We start from the raw sequence: 17,204 nt of genomic DNA, 5'->3' as shown, positions 1-17,204 counted from the left end.
AGTCTCATCACAGGCACACACCTCATGGGCCCACGAACCAGAAATCCATCAGAAAATTTGTGGCGCCGAGCAACGCCGTGCGCAAACACAATCCATCCAAAAACCATTTGGTCCTACCTCTCATCCACCTACCCGAGATGCACGTCCTCCTCACATCACCACACCCCGCCTCACCCTAAAAAATGAAACACACCTCCCCCGCCACGTCATGTATCTGCGCAGCCCTTTTTCCCATTCCCCGCCACCCATCTCTCACTCGACGCCCCGCACCCCGCATCACACGGATCGCAGCCGCGCTCCTAGTCCCAAACCGCACAGCTATAAAGCCACCTCGCCCCACATGACACAACCATCAACATTAGACCTAACTATTTTCTCCCCCGCCCGCCGCCGCCACCACTCTTGAGACCTAACTATCTTCTCCTCCAACCTCAACCACCAATATTCTCTAGATCTAACCATCTTCTCCTCCACCCTTCGCCGCCACCACCACTCTTTAGACCAAACAATCTTCTCCTCCACCGCAACCACGAACATTCTCTAGATCTAGCTATCTTCTCCTCCACCCACTGCTGCCACCACCACTCTCTTGATATGTTTGCCCTCATAATTGTGATCCATCGTCTATGTTTTCCTCTTAGTTCAGATTTGTGGTATTCCAAGGCACCTACGCACTGCACCATTCGCGTATTCCCGACGAACCACAGTCGCTGCCCAACTATTAGGCCATGCTCCATTTACATCTCGAACTAAGACAACGAGATCCAAAGTCAAAGGTAAGGAAAATTAATTTATTCACTAGGAGAAAAAAGGTTTCTACTCATACCATTTTTTGTAGGGAGCAAATTAGAACTAAATGCATGTTACCCAGGATTCTGCGGAAATCTCATTATTCAAGTGCAGTAAGTGCGTTAAGATGCCACTTTTGAAACGGAGAAGGCGAGGTCTAAAATCCAAGGTAAGGAAAAGTAATTTACTCATTAGGAGCATAAAAGGTTTGTCTTGATACCATATTTGTTTTTTCTAGGGAGCATATTAGAACTAAATGCCTATTTTCCAGGCTTCTGTGAAAATCTCATTGTTCAAGTGCAGTAAGTGCGTTAAGATGCCACTTTTGGAACGGAGAACACGAGGTCTAAACTAAAACATAGAAAAAGTAATTTATTCACTAGGAGAATAAAGGTTTCTGTTGATATCATTTTTGTCTTCATACCATATTTGTTTTTTCTAGGGAGCATATTAGAACTAAATGCCTATTTTCCAGGCTTCTGTGAAAATCTCATTGTTCAAGTGCAGTAAGTGCGTTAAGATGCCACTTTTGGAATGGAGAACACGAGGTCTAAAATAAAATATAGAAAAAGAAATTTATTCACTAGGAGCATAAAGGTTTCTGTTGATATCATTTTTGTTTTTCCTAGGGAGCATATTAGAACTAAATGCCTATTTTCCAGGCTTCTACGAAAATCTTTTTGTTCAAGTGCACTAAGTGCATTAAGACTCCACTTTTGGAACGGAGAAGACGAAATCTAAAATCAAAGGTTAGGAAAAGTAATTTATTCAGTACGAGCATAAAAGGTTTCTGTTGATATCATTTTCGTCGTTTCTAGGGAGCGTATTAGAACTAAATTCCTATTTTATAGGCTTCCGTGAAAATATCATTGTTCAAGTGTAGTAAGTCCATTATGATACCACTTTAGGAGCGGAGAAGAAGAAATCTAGAATCAAAGGTAAAGAAAAATAATTAGTTCATTAGGTGCATAAAGGTTTCTGTTGATATCATTTTTGTTTTTCCTAGGGAGAATATTAGAACTAAATGCCTATTTTCCAGGCTTCTGCGAAAATCTCATTATTGTTCAAGTACAGTAAGTGTGTTAAGGTACCACTTTTGGAACGGAGAAGAAGAGGTCTAAATTCAAAGGTAAGGAAAAGTAATTTATTCAGTAGGAGCATAAAGGTTTTTTGTTGATACCATTTTTGCTTTTTCTAGGGAGCATATAAGAACTAAATTCCTATTTTACAGGCTTTCGTGAAAATCGCATTGTTCAAGTGTAGTAAGTGCTTTAAGATGCCACTTTTGGAATGGAGAATACGATGTCTAAAGTCAAAGGTAAGGGAAAGCAATTTATTTAGTAGGAGCATAAAAGGTTTCTGTTGATACCATATTTGTTTTTTTTCCAAGATCGTATTAGAACTAAATGCCTATTTTCTAGGCTTCTATGCAAATCTTATTGTTCAAGTGTAGTAAGTGCGTTAAGATATTCGACTAGAATTATACCAAGGTGATCTTTTGAATTATGTGTGACTAGAATTATTCCAAGGTGATATTTTGAATTATGTGTCTATGCTGATGAAGTTGTATGAAGTAACCAATCAAGGGCACATCTATCCAACACAACAACCACCTCACTAGGGATTCACTAAAAAATTCAGCCTATTGTTACTAGCTTCTAATTCAGCCTATTATTATTTTTTACTGTAAACTATAGGGAACACCCCCCCAGCACTTTAACTTTATTGCCAAAAAGAGTTACAGATTACATGGATTACAAGAGGTAATCAAAGTGGTAAAGTAAAAAACTAGAGAACTAAAAAACTAGTGAACTACAAGACAATACCTTAAGGAGGCAGAAAAGAAATCCATCTCAATAACTCATCTCTAAAGACATGTTTGATTCTATGCTGCATGAGAGTAATATCATGGATGAAAGCACTTCTCCATTTATTAAAGCTAGGCCTTTCATGACTGAACACCTTAGCATTTCTGACTATCCAGATGTTCCAGCAGGCAATAAAAACCACCTCAGTGAAGAAAGCTTTTGCAAAATCTCGTTTAGCTTGCAACACAATGTTGCTCATATCATCTCCTTGTGGCAAACAGATTTGAAGATAATTCCAGACTCTCACACTAAAATTAAAGTGGAAGAAAAGATGGCCTCTGGTTTCCCTTGTCAGCAGAGGACAAAGAACACAATTAACCCCATCATCCATATGCCAATGCCTCATATCGACCATATCTTTAGTGTTAAGCATGTCCATGATCAACATCCAAGCAAACACTTTTATTTTCATTGTGCATGATGATTTCTAGATCCATAGCAGTAGAGGATTAAATGACAAGGTAGAATGCATGAAGGAATAGAATATCTTAGGTTTAAAAGCATTGCATGTCCCCTGCCAGTACCATATATCATTTGCATCCAAATCTCTATTGTGAGTGGTCATCATTGCAAGAATTGCCATATATTCATGATATGCCTATTCAGACAAAGGTAAATGAAACATCTCTGAGATATCATGTGCTTGAAAGGCTTCAGCTACAGTTATCCATTGATCTTACACATAAGAAAATAGCCTTGGAAACCTTGATTGCAATGTTGTCACAGAATCACCAAGCATCCATCTGTCAGAACAAAACAGAACTGAATCTCTAGAGTTAATTTGCACCCAAGTTGTGTTTCTGAAATGATCCAGCATTTTGCATATATCTTTCCACCAAAAAGATCCACAGCTGGCAGTACCCTCTAGTACCCTCCCATGATAATATGTATTCCAAACAAGAGATACCCATGGCAGATCCATCTTGTTCAAAAACTTATGCGTATGCTTGAGCAATAGAGCAATATTCTGGACCCCAAGTTCAAAATCCCTACCCCCCCCCCTTGCTTTTAGGCCTACAGATCAGGTCCCATGCTGCTAAATATGGAGATGGCTCATCTCTATGCTTTCTCCATAGACATTGTCTCTGGATTCTCTCCAGTTGTTAAAATTCTAGGGGGGGGCTAACAAACTGCCAAGATAGAATATGGGCATAGAGGACAAAGCAGAGTTTAGAAACTGCAATCTTTCACCCTGATTGAGGAAGGAGGAACTTGTTGTCATTCTTCTTTCCAAGCAATCCACCAATGGCATGAAGTCAATCATCTTTGGCCTAGTTACTAGCAATTTTTTTATGCAATCGTCATGATTTACCTGCCATTTTATTGTTAAGCACTTATTTGCTAAGAATTTAATGACTTACCAAACATAATATGTTTTTATTATGGTAAGTTAAAAAAACATGAGACAATTGATTCTATTTTATGGATGATGGATAGGAGAAAAATCATAGATGAGAGGAAAAAATCAAAGAGGAGAAGGAAAGGGTGGGACGTATATAAGGAATGTTGAACAAAAAGGGGTGAAATGAGAACCTTATGTTCTTTTTAAGTAAGTAGAGAAGATAGATATTTTATTGTTAAGTACTTATTTGCTAAGAATTTAATGGCTTACCAAACAGAATATGTTTTTTCTTATGGTAAGTTAATAAAACATGAAACGATTGATTCTATTTTTAGGGAGAATTGATAGGATAAAAATCACAAATGGGAGGGAAAAATCAAAGAGGAGAAGAAAAGAGTGAGATGTATATAAAAAAAAGTTGGATGAAAAAGAGGTGAAATGGAAATCTTACGTTCTTTTGAAGTAGTTGAGATATACCAATATAAAAGACCCAAAAGGACGTATCAAATCAATCTTGACCATCAAACCAGTTCAATCAATGACCTAGATTGCCCCAATGATGAGCGTTTGACGTGTTCAATGCCCAATTCATATTATACCAAGTATCAACATGAGCGCTAGTCATACAATTAATGCGTATATAATATCCTACCTAATATATGCGCGCAATTAATATCCTGTCTAATTTCAAAGCAATCATGATTTCATGAATATTTGCTGATGTAAGTATTAAAAGTGTATTATTATTATTATTATTATTATGGTAAAGAAGAATGAAACATTTTTTTGAATATCAGCATAGACACAAGCGCTCATATACACGCGCATACACTCACCTCTATGAACACACACACGCACATCCTACCCCTATGAGCACCTTGAGAGACCGAGCTGGCATATCATCTTGAGATTTACGAAGTCATCGTAGGCTCCTCGTTGTCGATGTGAATGTCTCCTCTGACTGAAAGCGCATCGCCGGAAATCCTAAAATAAATTCAGGAATAATGCGAGCACCAAGACTTGTACCCTGATGAGCTGGAGATACCACTACCTCTAATCATCCAACCACATGTTGGATCACAAAGAATGAAATGTTTTTTAACATCAACACAAGCGCTCATATATACGCGCATGCACTTACCTCTATAAATGCACACATGGACACCCTATCCTTTTGAGCACCTCTGAGAGACTGAGCCGGCATATCATCTTGTGATTTTACGAAGTCATCATAGACGTCTCGTAGTCGATGCGAACATCTCCTCACATTGAACGCGTATCACCGAAAATCCTGAAGCGAGCATTAGGACTTGAACCCTGGTGGGCTGGGGATACCACTGTCCACCTAACCATCCAACCACAGGTTGGTTCGTGAATAATGATATGTTGTTGTCCAACAAAATTTGTTTCGCGAACCAACATGTGGTTGGATAATTAGGAGAACAATAATATCCGCTGTCCAACAGAGTTTAAGTCTCAGACTTGAGAGTGGTGCTTGCATTTTCATGGATTTATTTCAAACCTTCCGGTGATTTGCGTTAGGTGGGAGGTGACGTTCCCGATAATTAGGTGCTCATACGAGTAAGTTGTGCATGCATGTTTTGATAAGGATGAATGTACTCCCACCGTTCCTAAATATAAGTCTTTTTAGAGATTTTAAATTGGCTATCACATACGGATGTATATAGACATATTTTAGAATATAGATTCACCGTATATACGTTATGTACGAAGAAAATAAAATTGTTGCCCACCCACCCACTCACCCACTAGTGTGAATGTCCAGCGATTGAAACGCGTCGTCTCGTCAGTTTCCAGAAACGGCATACAGTCATAGTCTTTTCCATCTCTCCCCGAAAACCTGAGTTCCCTCCTCGCCCTCGCCGCCTCCTCCCTCCTCTCTGCCACCCGCTGATCATAAAAGCAAAAGCCAGAGCGCAGCAGAGACCACGACGCGCAGCGCAGCAAGGAGAGGAGGCGGGGCGCGAGATCGGGCTCATCACCGTCAAACCCCCGCTACTCCGTCGACGACGCCCCCAGCGCCTCGGAGGCAGGTCGAGGTGCTGCGCGGCGTGGCGGCGGCCTGCTGCGAACCCCTCCTTGTTCTCGCGCCGGAGGGGACAAAAATGGTAAGTAATGGAAATTCCTCACGATCTTCTATTCTGGAATGAAGCCGGCGAGAGGGAAATAGGCAGTGGGCTGTGACCCGCGATGCTGCTCAGGGCTTTCTGCTGAGGAAGAATCCCCCTTTCTCCGCTTTAGGTTTTGTCTGATTTTGGGAGTTGGGTAGCGTCATGTTGGATTTCGAAAGGCGTTGAAGCCGATTCGAAGGAATTGCTAAAACTTTGAGGGGAGGCGCTATGATTTTGTCGGATTTTAGTATCGGGAAAAAAGAGTCGCTACTCGCCATTGGTCTCAGAGGGGGTAAGATCATCATGCAGTCTTATGTTTATACCATATCACTGATCTTTGAAAAAGTAAATATTACTCCAATTGTCCTGTGGGATAGTACCGAAATAGTTAACCTTCTACTTGCACCGAACTATATTTCGTATGGTTCATTCGAATCGTTCAGGATTGTAAGCATCGAATTTTAGTCTGTTTGTGAGGAACAACTGTCTAATCTAGTTACAGTTACATGTTTCTGGAGTGTACCATGGTGAAAATGGCCAATTGTTGACTGCCCTGTTGAAGTTGTTGTTAATTCATTGCATGGGTGCCCAGAGATTTGTTGCCCTGAACTTGTAATTTTTGAACAAGCTCATGCCTCCAGTCTGTTGGTAAATATACTATGAGCCATTGACCACGCCTCTCTGTGCTCTTCTTGAAGAGTTATACAGACAAACTGTTCTTTATCGGAAAAAATACAGAACAAACTGTTTCACCCAGTGACACTATGTTTAACAGTGTTTAGTTGGATCACAGTCTTCTCTGTTCACATGTGGTAAATTCATCAATAGCAGTACATTATGTGATGTCATTAACAGGAAGCCGATGAAATCTCATCATTGGTGAAATGTTGCACTCATGTTTTGGGAATTTGACATTTTAATTTTTGCACTACTGAAGTATCTCTCATTGCTTTTCTTGAGGTTTTTTCCGCACAAGGTCCTCAGACAAGTAATCATGGAAAAGAAAGGCATGGCAAAACCATTGATGAGGAAGGCAGCAGAATGAGCTGCAATTACTGCGGTGAGGTGGTTTGTAGTTACAGCCGTCTAGAGGAACATTTAGCAGGCATCAGGGGCAATGTTCGTCCATGCAACCTAGTACCGGACAGTGTCAGGACAAGCTTAAGGAGTTCACTTGTGGATCGCAAGAAAGATCAGATGCTCGGAAAAACGCTGAAGCAAGAACATGATGAGGTTCCTCACACAAACCCAGCCCTTCCATCTCCTCAAGTCCAGCAACCACAGCTACAACCAACTGTGTCCAATAACAACCGCTGCTTTGTTCATTATCAACCGGATCTGACACAGGCCAAGGAAATCACATATAGTTCTTGTCAACCGAAACCCAAGGTTGAGACAAGTGATTACTTCGATTCTCAGTTGGCAAAGTCAATAGGCAAGTTCTTCTCCGAAGCTGCACCTGAGCCTGGTGTTCTCCATTCATCATCTTTGAAGGAGATGGTTGTGTTTTCCCATGGGCCTGGGGCTGTAATGCCTACGTACGAAGCTATTCTGCAGAAGCAACTAAGAGAAACTGAGAACCGCGCAAAGGAACTCAAGCAAGAGTGGCAAACAAGTGGCTGCACTGTAATTGTGCATAGTTGGAAGAGCAAGTGTACCAAAAGCTTCGTAAGTGTCCTGGTGCACTGCAGCAAAGTTACGCTGTTCCTGAGATCCATTGACGTCTCTGAAATCACTGAGGACTTTGATGAGCTAGAATCAATGCTTTCTCGCGTGGTTGAAGATGTTGGTGCTCATAACATTGTTCAGATTGTCATGAATGACGTGTCACCCCATATGCAGATGGCACGGGAGTATGTGCTAAATAAATATGATAGTTTTTTCTTCACACTATGTGCTGACCATTGCATCAACCTTCTGCTTGAGAAAATAGCAGCGCTCAAGCATGTCAGTGAAGTCCTAATGAAGGCAAGGGAAATTACAAGGTTTTTATATGACCATGCACTGCCAATGAAACTGAAAGGAAGGTATGTTCAGGAGGAGATTTTGAGCAGTTCTTATTTAAAATTTGTGGCAATGTTCATCACATTAGAGAGGTTAGTTTCTGCAAGAGTAGATCTGGTGCAGATGTTAAACTCGCCTAAATGGATTTCCTCTGGTTGGGCTTGTCTTGATTTGTTCGAGCGTATCCAGAGCATAGTAAAGACAGACGATGAATTTTGGCATGCTGCTGCAAAAGTCATCAAGGTTACACACCCACTTGTCAGTGTGTTGTATAAACTGGAATATGATATCTGTCCGATGGGTATCTTGTATGAAGCCATGGATAGGGCAAAAGAAGAGATATCTCTCAATATCGGAGATGAAAGTGACTTTTATTGGTGTATGATTGATCGGATATGGGATGATTACTTGCATAGTCCTCTCCATGCTGCTGGTCAGATGCTAAACCCAAGGATCTTTTACACAGCTGGATTCAAGCCTGATACTGAGATCAGCAGCGGCATCGCGGCCTGTACAATCCAACTGGGCAAGGCTCATTACAATGCCAGAAAAGCATCTGCACAATTGAAAGTGTATGAGAAGAAGTTGGGCTATTTTGACACAGATCCAGCAATGCAGCAAATCATGGAATTACCACAAGGTGAGCTACACCCTAACCTCTTGCAAAATGCCCACTCCCTAACAAGCCACTGACAGTAGTGCCTTTGTGTGTCATATGTACTTGTATTCAATCTTTAGAGCGAGCTGGAATAGTGTCACGAGGCCCTCCAAGTAATCTGATATGCGCATTTGTGCACTGTAACATACAGTGCGCCAAACATATTTAGTTAGTATGTGAACATGGCACAAACATATCATGTCACAATGCACTTGTATGCAAACTCAACATGTGTAGAATGTTCGACTTATCTGCATTAGACTAACTCTTATCAACATGGTTGTTTAAATAATAGTAGCATGGAAGTTAAAAGGTTAACAGATGAATGTGTGGAACGATTACTTCTCTGCAATAGCCTAGCTTCTCAACTGCATTTCTATAGCATAGGAGTATGTTGCAAGTTGCAAACTGGCGTCTATGGTCTGCTTAAACTGTACATGAGCCTTCTTTTCTTCTGTTTTCACTTCAACTTTCAAACCCAAGCTTACCCTCACTGAGATCATCACCATTTCATTCATCAGTTCACAACATACTACATGAATTACTATCTTCTTACCACGTTTCTCACCCCATTGCAGTTCAATGGTGGTCGACGCACGGGGCTCGCGTGCCCGACCTGCAGACCCTGGCGAGGCGCGTCCTGAGCCAGACGTGCTTCGGCGCCACCAGGTACAACATCGACTGGAGCCTGTCGGAGAAGCTGCACGCCGAGTGGGACGAGATGACGCTGCCCGAGCAAGAGACATTCCGGCAGAAGGAGTACGTCCACTACAACAGCGTCCTCGCGCGCGCCTCCCCACTCCTGCATGGCTCCTCCATGAAGCAGCACGGCAGGGTCACCTTGGTGCTGCACGACTGGATCAGGCCGCAGAAACAAGCCGCTGGGTCGCCACTGACTGAGTGACGGCCTTCAGTTGTGCCTGGAGTGATGCTTTCGCCTCTCCTCCGTTAATGCAGAGTATGAATTTCTCGGCAGACAAAAAAGGCTTTGCAGATTCAGTATAGTTGACACAAACAAAATGCAGTACCTGCTTTCCTCAAGAACCCGTGTCTGAAAGATGTGGAGAGAAAATTGCAAAATATGAGCATTAGTACTTCTTAGGTATCACAGAAATTCAATGCAACTTCAACAAGACCAGCGCTTGCTTTTCACACTATTGAAAATTCACGTCTTCCATATTTGATCCACCTTTCCGCTGGGCAAAACAACAAATATGTGGGGGCAAAATATCTATTTATGTTCAGAAAAGAAATTACCAAATATCCGGCCACGAGCGCGTGTGTGAGAGGACCGAGGAGAGAGTGTGCGTGACAGCGAGAGAGGATGAAGGCAAGGACGTGGGGGCTGATTTCTCGGGTGGATGGACGGCAGCGCGAAAGCCGGACGGAGCTGGCCGTCTCTGCAGCCCACACTCCTCTTGCCGACGATGGCGCCGTGGACCACCGCTGCGACTCGAGCTCCTCCCGGGGTTGCTGTTGCACGCGTGGAGATGGAGGCGGTGTGCAGCCTTCCGTGCATCGCGCAGGAGCCCCAGCCTCCTCGCAGCTCCCGATCCAGGAAGGGGTCGAGCCGCCGCCAACCGTCTGGTCGTGCCCGACCTCGCCGGCGCAGGCCGACGCCGGCCGGTGACCCTCTGCCGTCAGCCGCCACACCTCACTCTCCTCTTCCCTCTCTCTTTCTCCCTCCTCTCCTTCCTTCTCTCTCTCTCATCTTCTCTCTCTGCCGGGGTTCGTGCAGGAGGGGATTGGGAAGGCGGCGCAAAGGAGAGGGAGGAAGGAGAGGAGGCAGTGCGGATATTTTCTAGGGCTCGGCTCACTCCACCCAGAACGAGGTACACCTTAGTCATGATAAAAAGCAACTAATTACTGGGCCCATGGCTCAAGAGGCCCATTCGACAGCCACTTCCAAACCAAACATGTATGTACAAAAGAACGAATGGTTGACCTCACGCCAGCGGCCAAAACAGAGCTACAGGAAAAGAATCGAAGGGCCCAACGAGCGTGGCACGCGTGGATGCCTCAGAATGGCGAGTTGTCTAGCGTGATTTATATGTTCAATGTGTATGTGTGTGTATGCTGCTGTAATGGTGTGCAGCAGTAATCTGTCGGATGCTCACTAGTGGCATTCCCTTTGGTACTGTCGTGGTCTGCTGAATCTCCAGGGTTTATTATTTCTTGAACTCCTGCTGGAACCAAGTTTGTTATGTTGTTGAAACCCTGCTGAATTTCCAAGTCATTGTCTGTATGTGTGGAGAAACCCTGATGAATTTCCAAGTTATTATAACTATGTTTGGAAAACATAATGTCGCTCTGTTAGTAAGCTATGCGGGTGTGCAGTGAGCCCACCTAGGTTCAAGTCTCGCACTCAAGTTGTTTCTTCTATAAAAATATGTCGCCAAGGTGAGTAGTATATTCTACTGTAAATTAGTTTTATTTTCAGGCAGTACATAGTGGATTAGGGTTTTTCTTCACTGTAATGTGGATGACAAAATTTCACCAGCGATCTCTAAACTTGCGCTGGAACCCACTTTGGTACTTGTACTTCAAAATACCCGAAATATGATCGCTAAACTTGTTAAATGATGGCCCCGTGTATGATTTGTGTACGTTTTTGGTTGACTGGTCAATCACCACGCGACGATGACTGTGTGCACAGCGTGGCATCGCATTTTGCAAAAAATCCTTGCACACAAGGGCCTATCTGTCAGCTGGCTGCTGGAGTGGGAGAAATAAAAGGATGTCCTCGGCTCCAGCGCCGCGGAGCCCGCACGCGTGTGAGTCGCCGATAGCGAGCCTGTGGGGGTCGAGGTCGCTCTGTGGGAGCACGCACGCGCCCGAGCTGGAGCAGAGCACCAAGCAGACACCATGCCGCACGCTCGGGAGCCCCCCGCGGCAAGGGACGAGACAGAGGCGTTGGCGAAGGCCGCCTGCATGGCGCTACCACGCGGCCCCATGTCACGCCTGGCCACTTGGCCGCCACTTGTTCAGCGTGACGTGGCAAGGATCGGGTCCCACCTGTAAGTGGAGCGAGTGGGTGAGAGGAGAGGAGAGGGGAGTGTTTAAATAGGAACCAGCCGGCTGTGGCTTGGGGCATGTGATGTGACTAGCTGTAAACCTCATCCCCCAATCATTCCTCTTAACGCAGTTCTTCTTCCTCCCCAAGTCTCTCTCGCTCTCCCTCACCTACCCGATCCCCTTTCTCTTCCTGGTGTGTTACAGTTGGTACTCAGAGCCAAAATCGCCCAAAAAAATTTTCTCCTCGTCGAACTGGTTGAAGATCGGTAACATCCACCGCGCCGGTGTGTGCTGCTCCGGCAAGCGCACCCGAAATCGTCGCGGGGTTCGATCTCTTCCAAGCAAGGCGACGGCGCCCTCCAGAGCTTCAGCGGCGACGCGTCAGGTGCTGGCCGCCATGGACGAGGGCAACAGCAACATCACCAAGATGCTCGAGTCTCTCCTCGCCAAGATGGACGAACAGAAGGCGGTCCACGACAAGCAGATCAAGATTCAGGCCGCCTTCAACGCGCAGATCTCGCAGGACGTGCGCGGACTCGCCAGACAAATCAATCTGACTCAGGCAGACGTCGACGCGACCCGCAAGATGGTGGAAGGCTCTGCATCGCCATCGGGGTCGGTCACCACCGTGCTTCACCAGCCCGCCGCTCCGCAACAACCCCCACCACTGCCTCCGCCGCCTCCACACTCGCCGCGCGTGGCCGCCGACCCAGGCCGCCCGGCGACCGCCCACGCGCGTCTCGGAGACCATCGACCTTCGTTGATTCCAGTGGCTCCTCAGGGCGGATTCGCCGCTCCGGCTGCCGTTCCCTCTCCAACAGCGGGCTACTACGGCAACGACTACCACAAGCCACCAAAGCATGATTTCCCTCGATTCGATGGCTCCGCCCCGTACCTTTGGCTGGATCGCTGCCTGGCGTACTTCGAGCTATACAAGGTCACACCACACAACTGGGTGGCCACCGCGGCGCTGTACATCGAAGGCCAAGCCGCGCACTGGCTGTAGTAATTTCGTCAAACACATCGCGGCATCACCTGGGAAGTGTTCACGTCCGCCGTGCTTGAGGAGTTCGGTGCCGACAAGTTTGAGGTGGTCATGCACAAGCTGCTGCAACTTCGCTAGACTACCACTGTCGCCGAGTACCGCGCGGCGTTCGACGAGCAAATGTACCATCTGCTCGCGCTCGACCCGTCCATCAACACCAAGTTCTTCGTCACCCAGTTCATCCTGGGCTTCAAGGACGAGCTACGCGCCCCGGTTCGGCTGCAGGCGCCCTCGAGCATCACTAGGGCGTCGGTGTTGGCGCGCATTCAAGAGGAGGAACTGGGCACGACGCGCGCGCGCCCACGCATCACGCCAGTGGGACGGCCTCCACCGGCGACGACTCCACCACAGCCACGGGCGGCCGTGCCCAACCGCGCTCCCACGGACAACTACGCACGCGAGCAGCAACTTCGCGACTACCGACGCGCTAATAACTTGTGCTTCAAGTGCGGCGACCGTTACTCGCGTGAACACCGGTGCGCCCAGCCCGCCCAGCTGCTCACCATCAGCATCGGTGATCTTGGAGAGGTGCTCTCTGACGACACCATCCACGCCCTACAACTGCTCGACGACCCTGGACAAGTCACGCAGCCGCCCGCTTCTGCTAGGGATGCTCCCGAGTGCTGCCTCCTCTCGTCGCATGCCCTGGACGGCACGGACTCGGCGACCACGATCCGCCTGCGTGTGCTGGTGGGCAACCAGGTCATGTTACTTCTCCTCGATTCGGGCAGTTCACACAGCTTCGTCAACAAGTCCTTCGTCGATCGCCTCGGGCTAGCGACGGAAGAGATGCCGCGGGTGGACGTGCGCGTTGCCAACGGTGACCGTCTAACCTGCAACCGTATCGTGCCCGAGCTCAAGTGGTGGATGCATGGGCACACGTTCGCCACACCGATGTGCGAGCTGGACATTGGCGCCTACGACGGCATCCTGGGCATGGACTGGCTCGCCCAGCATAGCCCCATGACGTGTCACTGGCAGGACAAGTGGGTCAAGTTCACCCACGACGGCGAAGAGGTCACGCTCCGTGGCGTGCCCACAAAGACGTCCACCACCCTCAAGGCGATCAAACCCGACGAGCTGTGCAAGATGATCGCGGGCAACGAAGTCTGGGCGATGGCCATGGTGGACACGTGCGGGCGCGCACTGCCACCATGTCGTAAGTGTGCCAGCCAGACACCGCTCGCTGATCTTCTGGAGGAGTTCGCCGACGTGTTCGCGGCGCCGCAAGGGCTCCCTCCACACCGCCAGTACGACCACGCCGTCACACTGGTCGAGGGCGCGGTCCCCGCGAACACGCGCCCATACCGTTACTCACCGCTCCAGAAGGACTAGATCGGGCGCCAGGTCAAGGAAATGCTGGACGCCGGCATGATCACGCATAGTGTGAGCCCGTATGCCGCGCCGCTCCTGCTGGTCAAGAAGAAGGACGGCACCTGGCGGTTCTGCGTCGACTATCGCCGCCTCAACGATGGGACAATAAAAAACAAGTTTCCTCTGCCCATCATCGATGAGCTGCTCGACGAATTGGTCGGCACTGCGGTCTTCTCCAAGCTAGACTTGCGCGCCGGCTACCACCAGATCAGGATGCGCGAGGAGGACGAGTACAAGACGGCGTTCAAGACGCACCACGGACAATTCCAGTTCAGGGTCATGCCGTTCGGCCGCACGAACGCGTCGGCCACGTTCCAGTGCCTGCTGAATGCCATCTTTGGTAAGTATGTGCGCAAGTTTGTGATCATCTTTCTGGATGACATTCTCGTCTTCAGTGAGACCATGGAGGAGCACCTGGAGCACCTGCGCATCGTCTTAGAGCTCCTTCGTGCACACCAGCTCTATGTCAAGGAGTACAAGTGCATGTTCGCCGCCGATCACATCGACTACCTGGGCCACGTGATCTCCAAGGAGGGTGTGGCCACGGACAAGGAGAAAACGAGTGCGATGGAACAGTGGCCGACGCCGACAAATGCCACCGAGCTGCGCGGTTTTCTGGGCCTCACCGGCTACTACAGAAAATTCATGCCGCACTACAGCATCATCGCCAAGCCACCGACACAACTGCTCACCAAGAAAGGCTTTGCCTGGACGGAGCAAGCTCAAGCGGCCTTCGATCGGCCCAAGACGGCGATGGTCAGCACGCCAGTGCTCGCGCTCCCCGACTTCGACAAGCCGTTCTCGATCGAGACGGACGCGTGCGACACAGGGGTGGGCGAGGTGCTCGTCCAGGAAGGCCACCCGGTCGCCTACTTCAGCAAAGCCCTGGGAGTGCGCAACCAGCAACTCTCTACCGACGAGAAGAAATTTCTGGCGGTGATGATGGCCATCGACAAATGGCGCCCGTACTTGCAGCGCGGCCCCTTCGACATCCTCATGGACCACAAGTCCCTCTGCAACCTGGGCAAACAACATTTGGAGACCGAGCTCCAACGCAAGGCCATGGCGAAATTGGTGGGACTGCAATTCAGGTTTCAGTACAAGCGCGGACTGGACAACGGAGCGGCTGATGCCTTGTCGCGCGTCGGCAAGCAACTCGACCTGGCCGCGCTCTCGACGTGCCAGCCGGCCTAGCGGTAGGAAGTGCTCAACTCCTACTCCACGGACCCCGACGCACAAGAGCGACTGCAAAAACTGGCCATCACCATCCCGGACGATGATGGCTACGAGCTGCACCAAGGCGTTATCCGCCGCAGCGGCTGGCTCTGGATTGGTGCCAATGCCGCGCTCCGCACCAAGCTCATTGCCGCGCTCCACAACAACGCGGTCGGCGGCCACTCTGGCGCGACCGCAACGTACCAGCGGGTGCGTAAGCATTTCGAGTGGCGTGGCCTCAAGCGCGACACGGAGGAATTCGTGCAGCAATGCACCACCTGCCAGCAAGCCAAACACGAGCTCTCCAAGCCGGCCGGGCTGCTGGCACCTCTGCCTGTTCCTACGGCGCCCTGGGTGGATCTCACGATGGATTTTGTCGCAGGGCTGCCGCCATTAGAGGGCTTCGACACGATCATGGTCGTCGTCGATCGCTTCATCAAGTTCGCCCACTTCATCCCGCTGCGCCATCCCTTCCATGCGTCGCAGGTGGCACGCGCGTTCTGGTACAATGTGGTCAAACTCCACGGCGTGCCGGCGTCGATCGTCTCCGACCGCGACAAGGTGTTCACCAGCAATCTGTGGCGGGAGCTGCTCGCGGGCGCTGGCACGAAGTTGCTCTACTCCACCGCCTACCACCCGCAGACCAATGGGCAAAGCGAGTGCGTGAACCAGTGCATGGAGATGTATCTCCGGTGCACCATGCACGACACTCCCAGCAAGTGGCGTCACTGGCTGCCCATGGTGAAGTTCTGGTACAACTCCACCTTCCACTCATCGCTCGGCTGCATCCCATTCAAGGCGTTGTACGGCAAGGAGGCCAACTTGGGGGCAACCACGGCATGGCCTAGTGACGCCATGACCTGCGACGACATGAACTGGGCGGCGCACACGGCGCACATCCGCGCCCAACTCGAACGCGCCCAGCACCGCTTCAAGAAGCAGGCCGACCGCAACCGCACCGAGCGCCAGTTTCAAGTGGGTGAGTAGGTCCTCCTGAAGCTGCAACCGTATGTGCAGCAGTCCGTCGTCGGCCGCCCCTGTGCCAAGCTCACCTACAAGTTCTTCGGGCCGTACACCATCGTCGAGAAAATCGGGCTCCTGGGGTACAAGCTCGACCTCTCCGCGCCCAGCCGCGTCCACCCAGTCTTCCACGTCTCCCAATTGAAGCCATTCACGCCAGACTACACTCCAGTGTACGCCGAGCTGCCACGAGTGCCAGACCTGTCCGTGTCCAGCGCAGCCCCGACGTGCATTCTGGAGCGACGCATGATGAAGAGGGGCAATGCACCAGTCGTTCAGATCAAGGTGCAGTGGGGTGACAGTTCACCTCTCGCAGTCACCTGGGAGGATTTCGACGTCTTGCTCCGGCGCTTTCTAGACGCGAGCATTTGGGAGGACGACGACGCAAGCTCTCAGGAGGAGGCACAGTCTCAAGGAGGGGAGAATGTCACGCCTGGCCACTTGTCCAGCGTGACGTGGCAAGGATCGGGTCCCACCTGTAAGTCGAGCGAGTGGGTGAGAGGAGAGGAGAAGGGAGTGTTTAAATAGGAACCAGCCGGCTGTGGCTTGGGGCATGTGATGTGACTAGCTGTAAACCTCATGCCCCAATCATTCCTCTTAACGCAGTTCTTCTTCCTCCCCAAGTCTCTCTCGCTCTCCCTCAGCTACCCGATCCCCTTTCTCTTCCTGGTGTGTTACACCCCAGCAGCGGCCGTGGAGGAGGAGTCGGTCTCGAGCGGGTAGGTGAAGCTGTGGCCAAGAC

The 17,204-nt window shown here is 49.1% G+C and overlaps 1 protein-coding gene across 3 annotated transcripts; it reads left to right on the top strand.

The window, feature by feature from the left end:
* The first annotated feature begins 377 nt into the window (after window positions 1-377).
* On the top strand, window positions 378-10,057 carry LOC123163677 (uncharacterized). Of its 3 annotated transcripts, none has more exons than XM_044581034.1 (6): window positions 378-776; window positions 872-958; window positions 1,829-1,918; window positions 2,021-2,107; window positions 7,092-8,775; window positions 9,372-10,057. In XM_044581034.1, the coding sequence occupies exons 1-6, from the start codon at window positions 729-731 to the stop codon at window positions 9,695-9,697; spliced, it is 2,322 nt and encodes a 773-aa protein (XP_044436969.1). In that variant the 5' UTR covers window positions 378-728; the 3' UTR covers window positions 9,698-10,057. The 3 variants fall into 3 exon arrangements, with proteins under 3 accessions (XP_044436969.1, XP_044436970.1, XP_044436971.1); XM_044581035.1 differs by having other exon boundaries at window positions 839-958; XM_044581036.1 differs by lacking the exons at window positions 378-776; window positions 872-958 and adding an exon at window positions 1,643-1,727.
* The last annotated feature ends 7,147 nt before the right edge of the window (window positions 10,058-17,204 follow it).

This window comes from Triticum aestivum, chromosome 7D (assembly GCF_018294505.1).
Source record: "Triticum aestivum cultivar Chinese Spring chromosome 7D, IWGSC CS RefSeq v2.1, whole genome shotgun sequence".
In the NCBI taxonomy this organism is placed as follows: domain Eukaryota; kingdom Viridiplantae; phylum Streptophyta; class Magnoliopsida; order Poales; family Poaceae; genus Triticum; species Triticum aestivum.
Note: the sequence above shows the minus strand (reverse complement) of the source record. Positions and strands in the feature narration are given on the sequence as shown.

Excerpts from the sequence above, each read along its gene's own strand:
- LOC123163677 (XM_044581034.1), top strand. The coding sequence starts at position 729 with ATGCTCCATTTACATCTCGAACTAAGACAACGAGATCCAAAGTCAAAG. Across the intron at positions 959-1,828 it reads GGCGAGGTCTAAAATCCAAG|GCTTCTGCGAAAATCTCATT; the intron begins GTAAGGAAAAGT and ends CCTATTTTCCAG. Across the intron at positions 2,108-7,091 it reads TACGATGTCTAAAGTCAAAG|GTTTTTTCCGCACAAGGTCC; the intron begins GTAAGGGAAAGC and ends GCTTTTCTTGAG.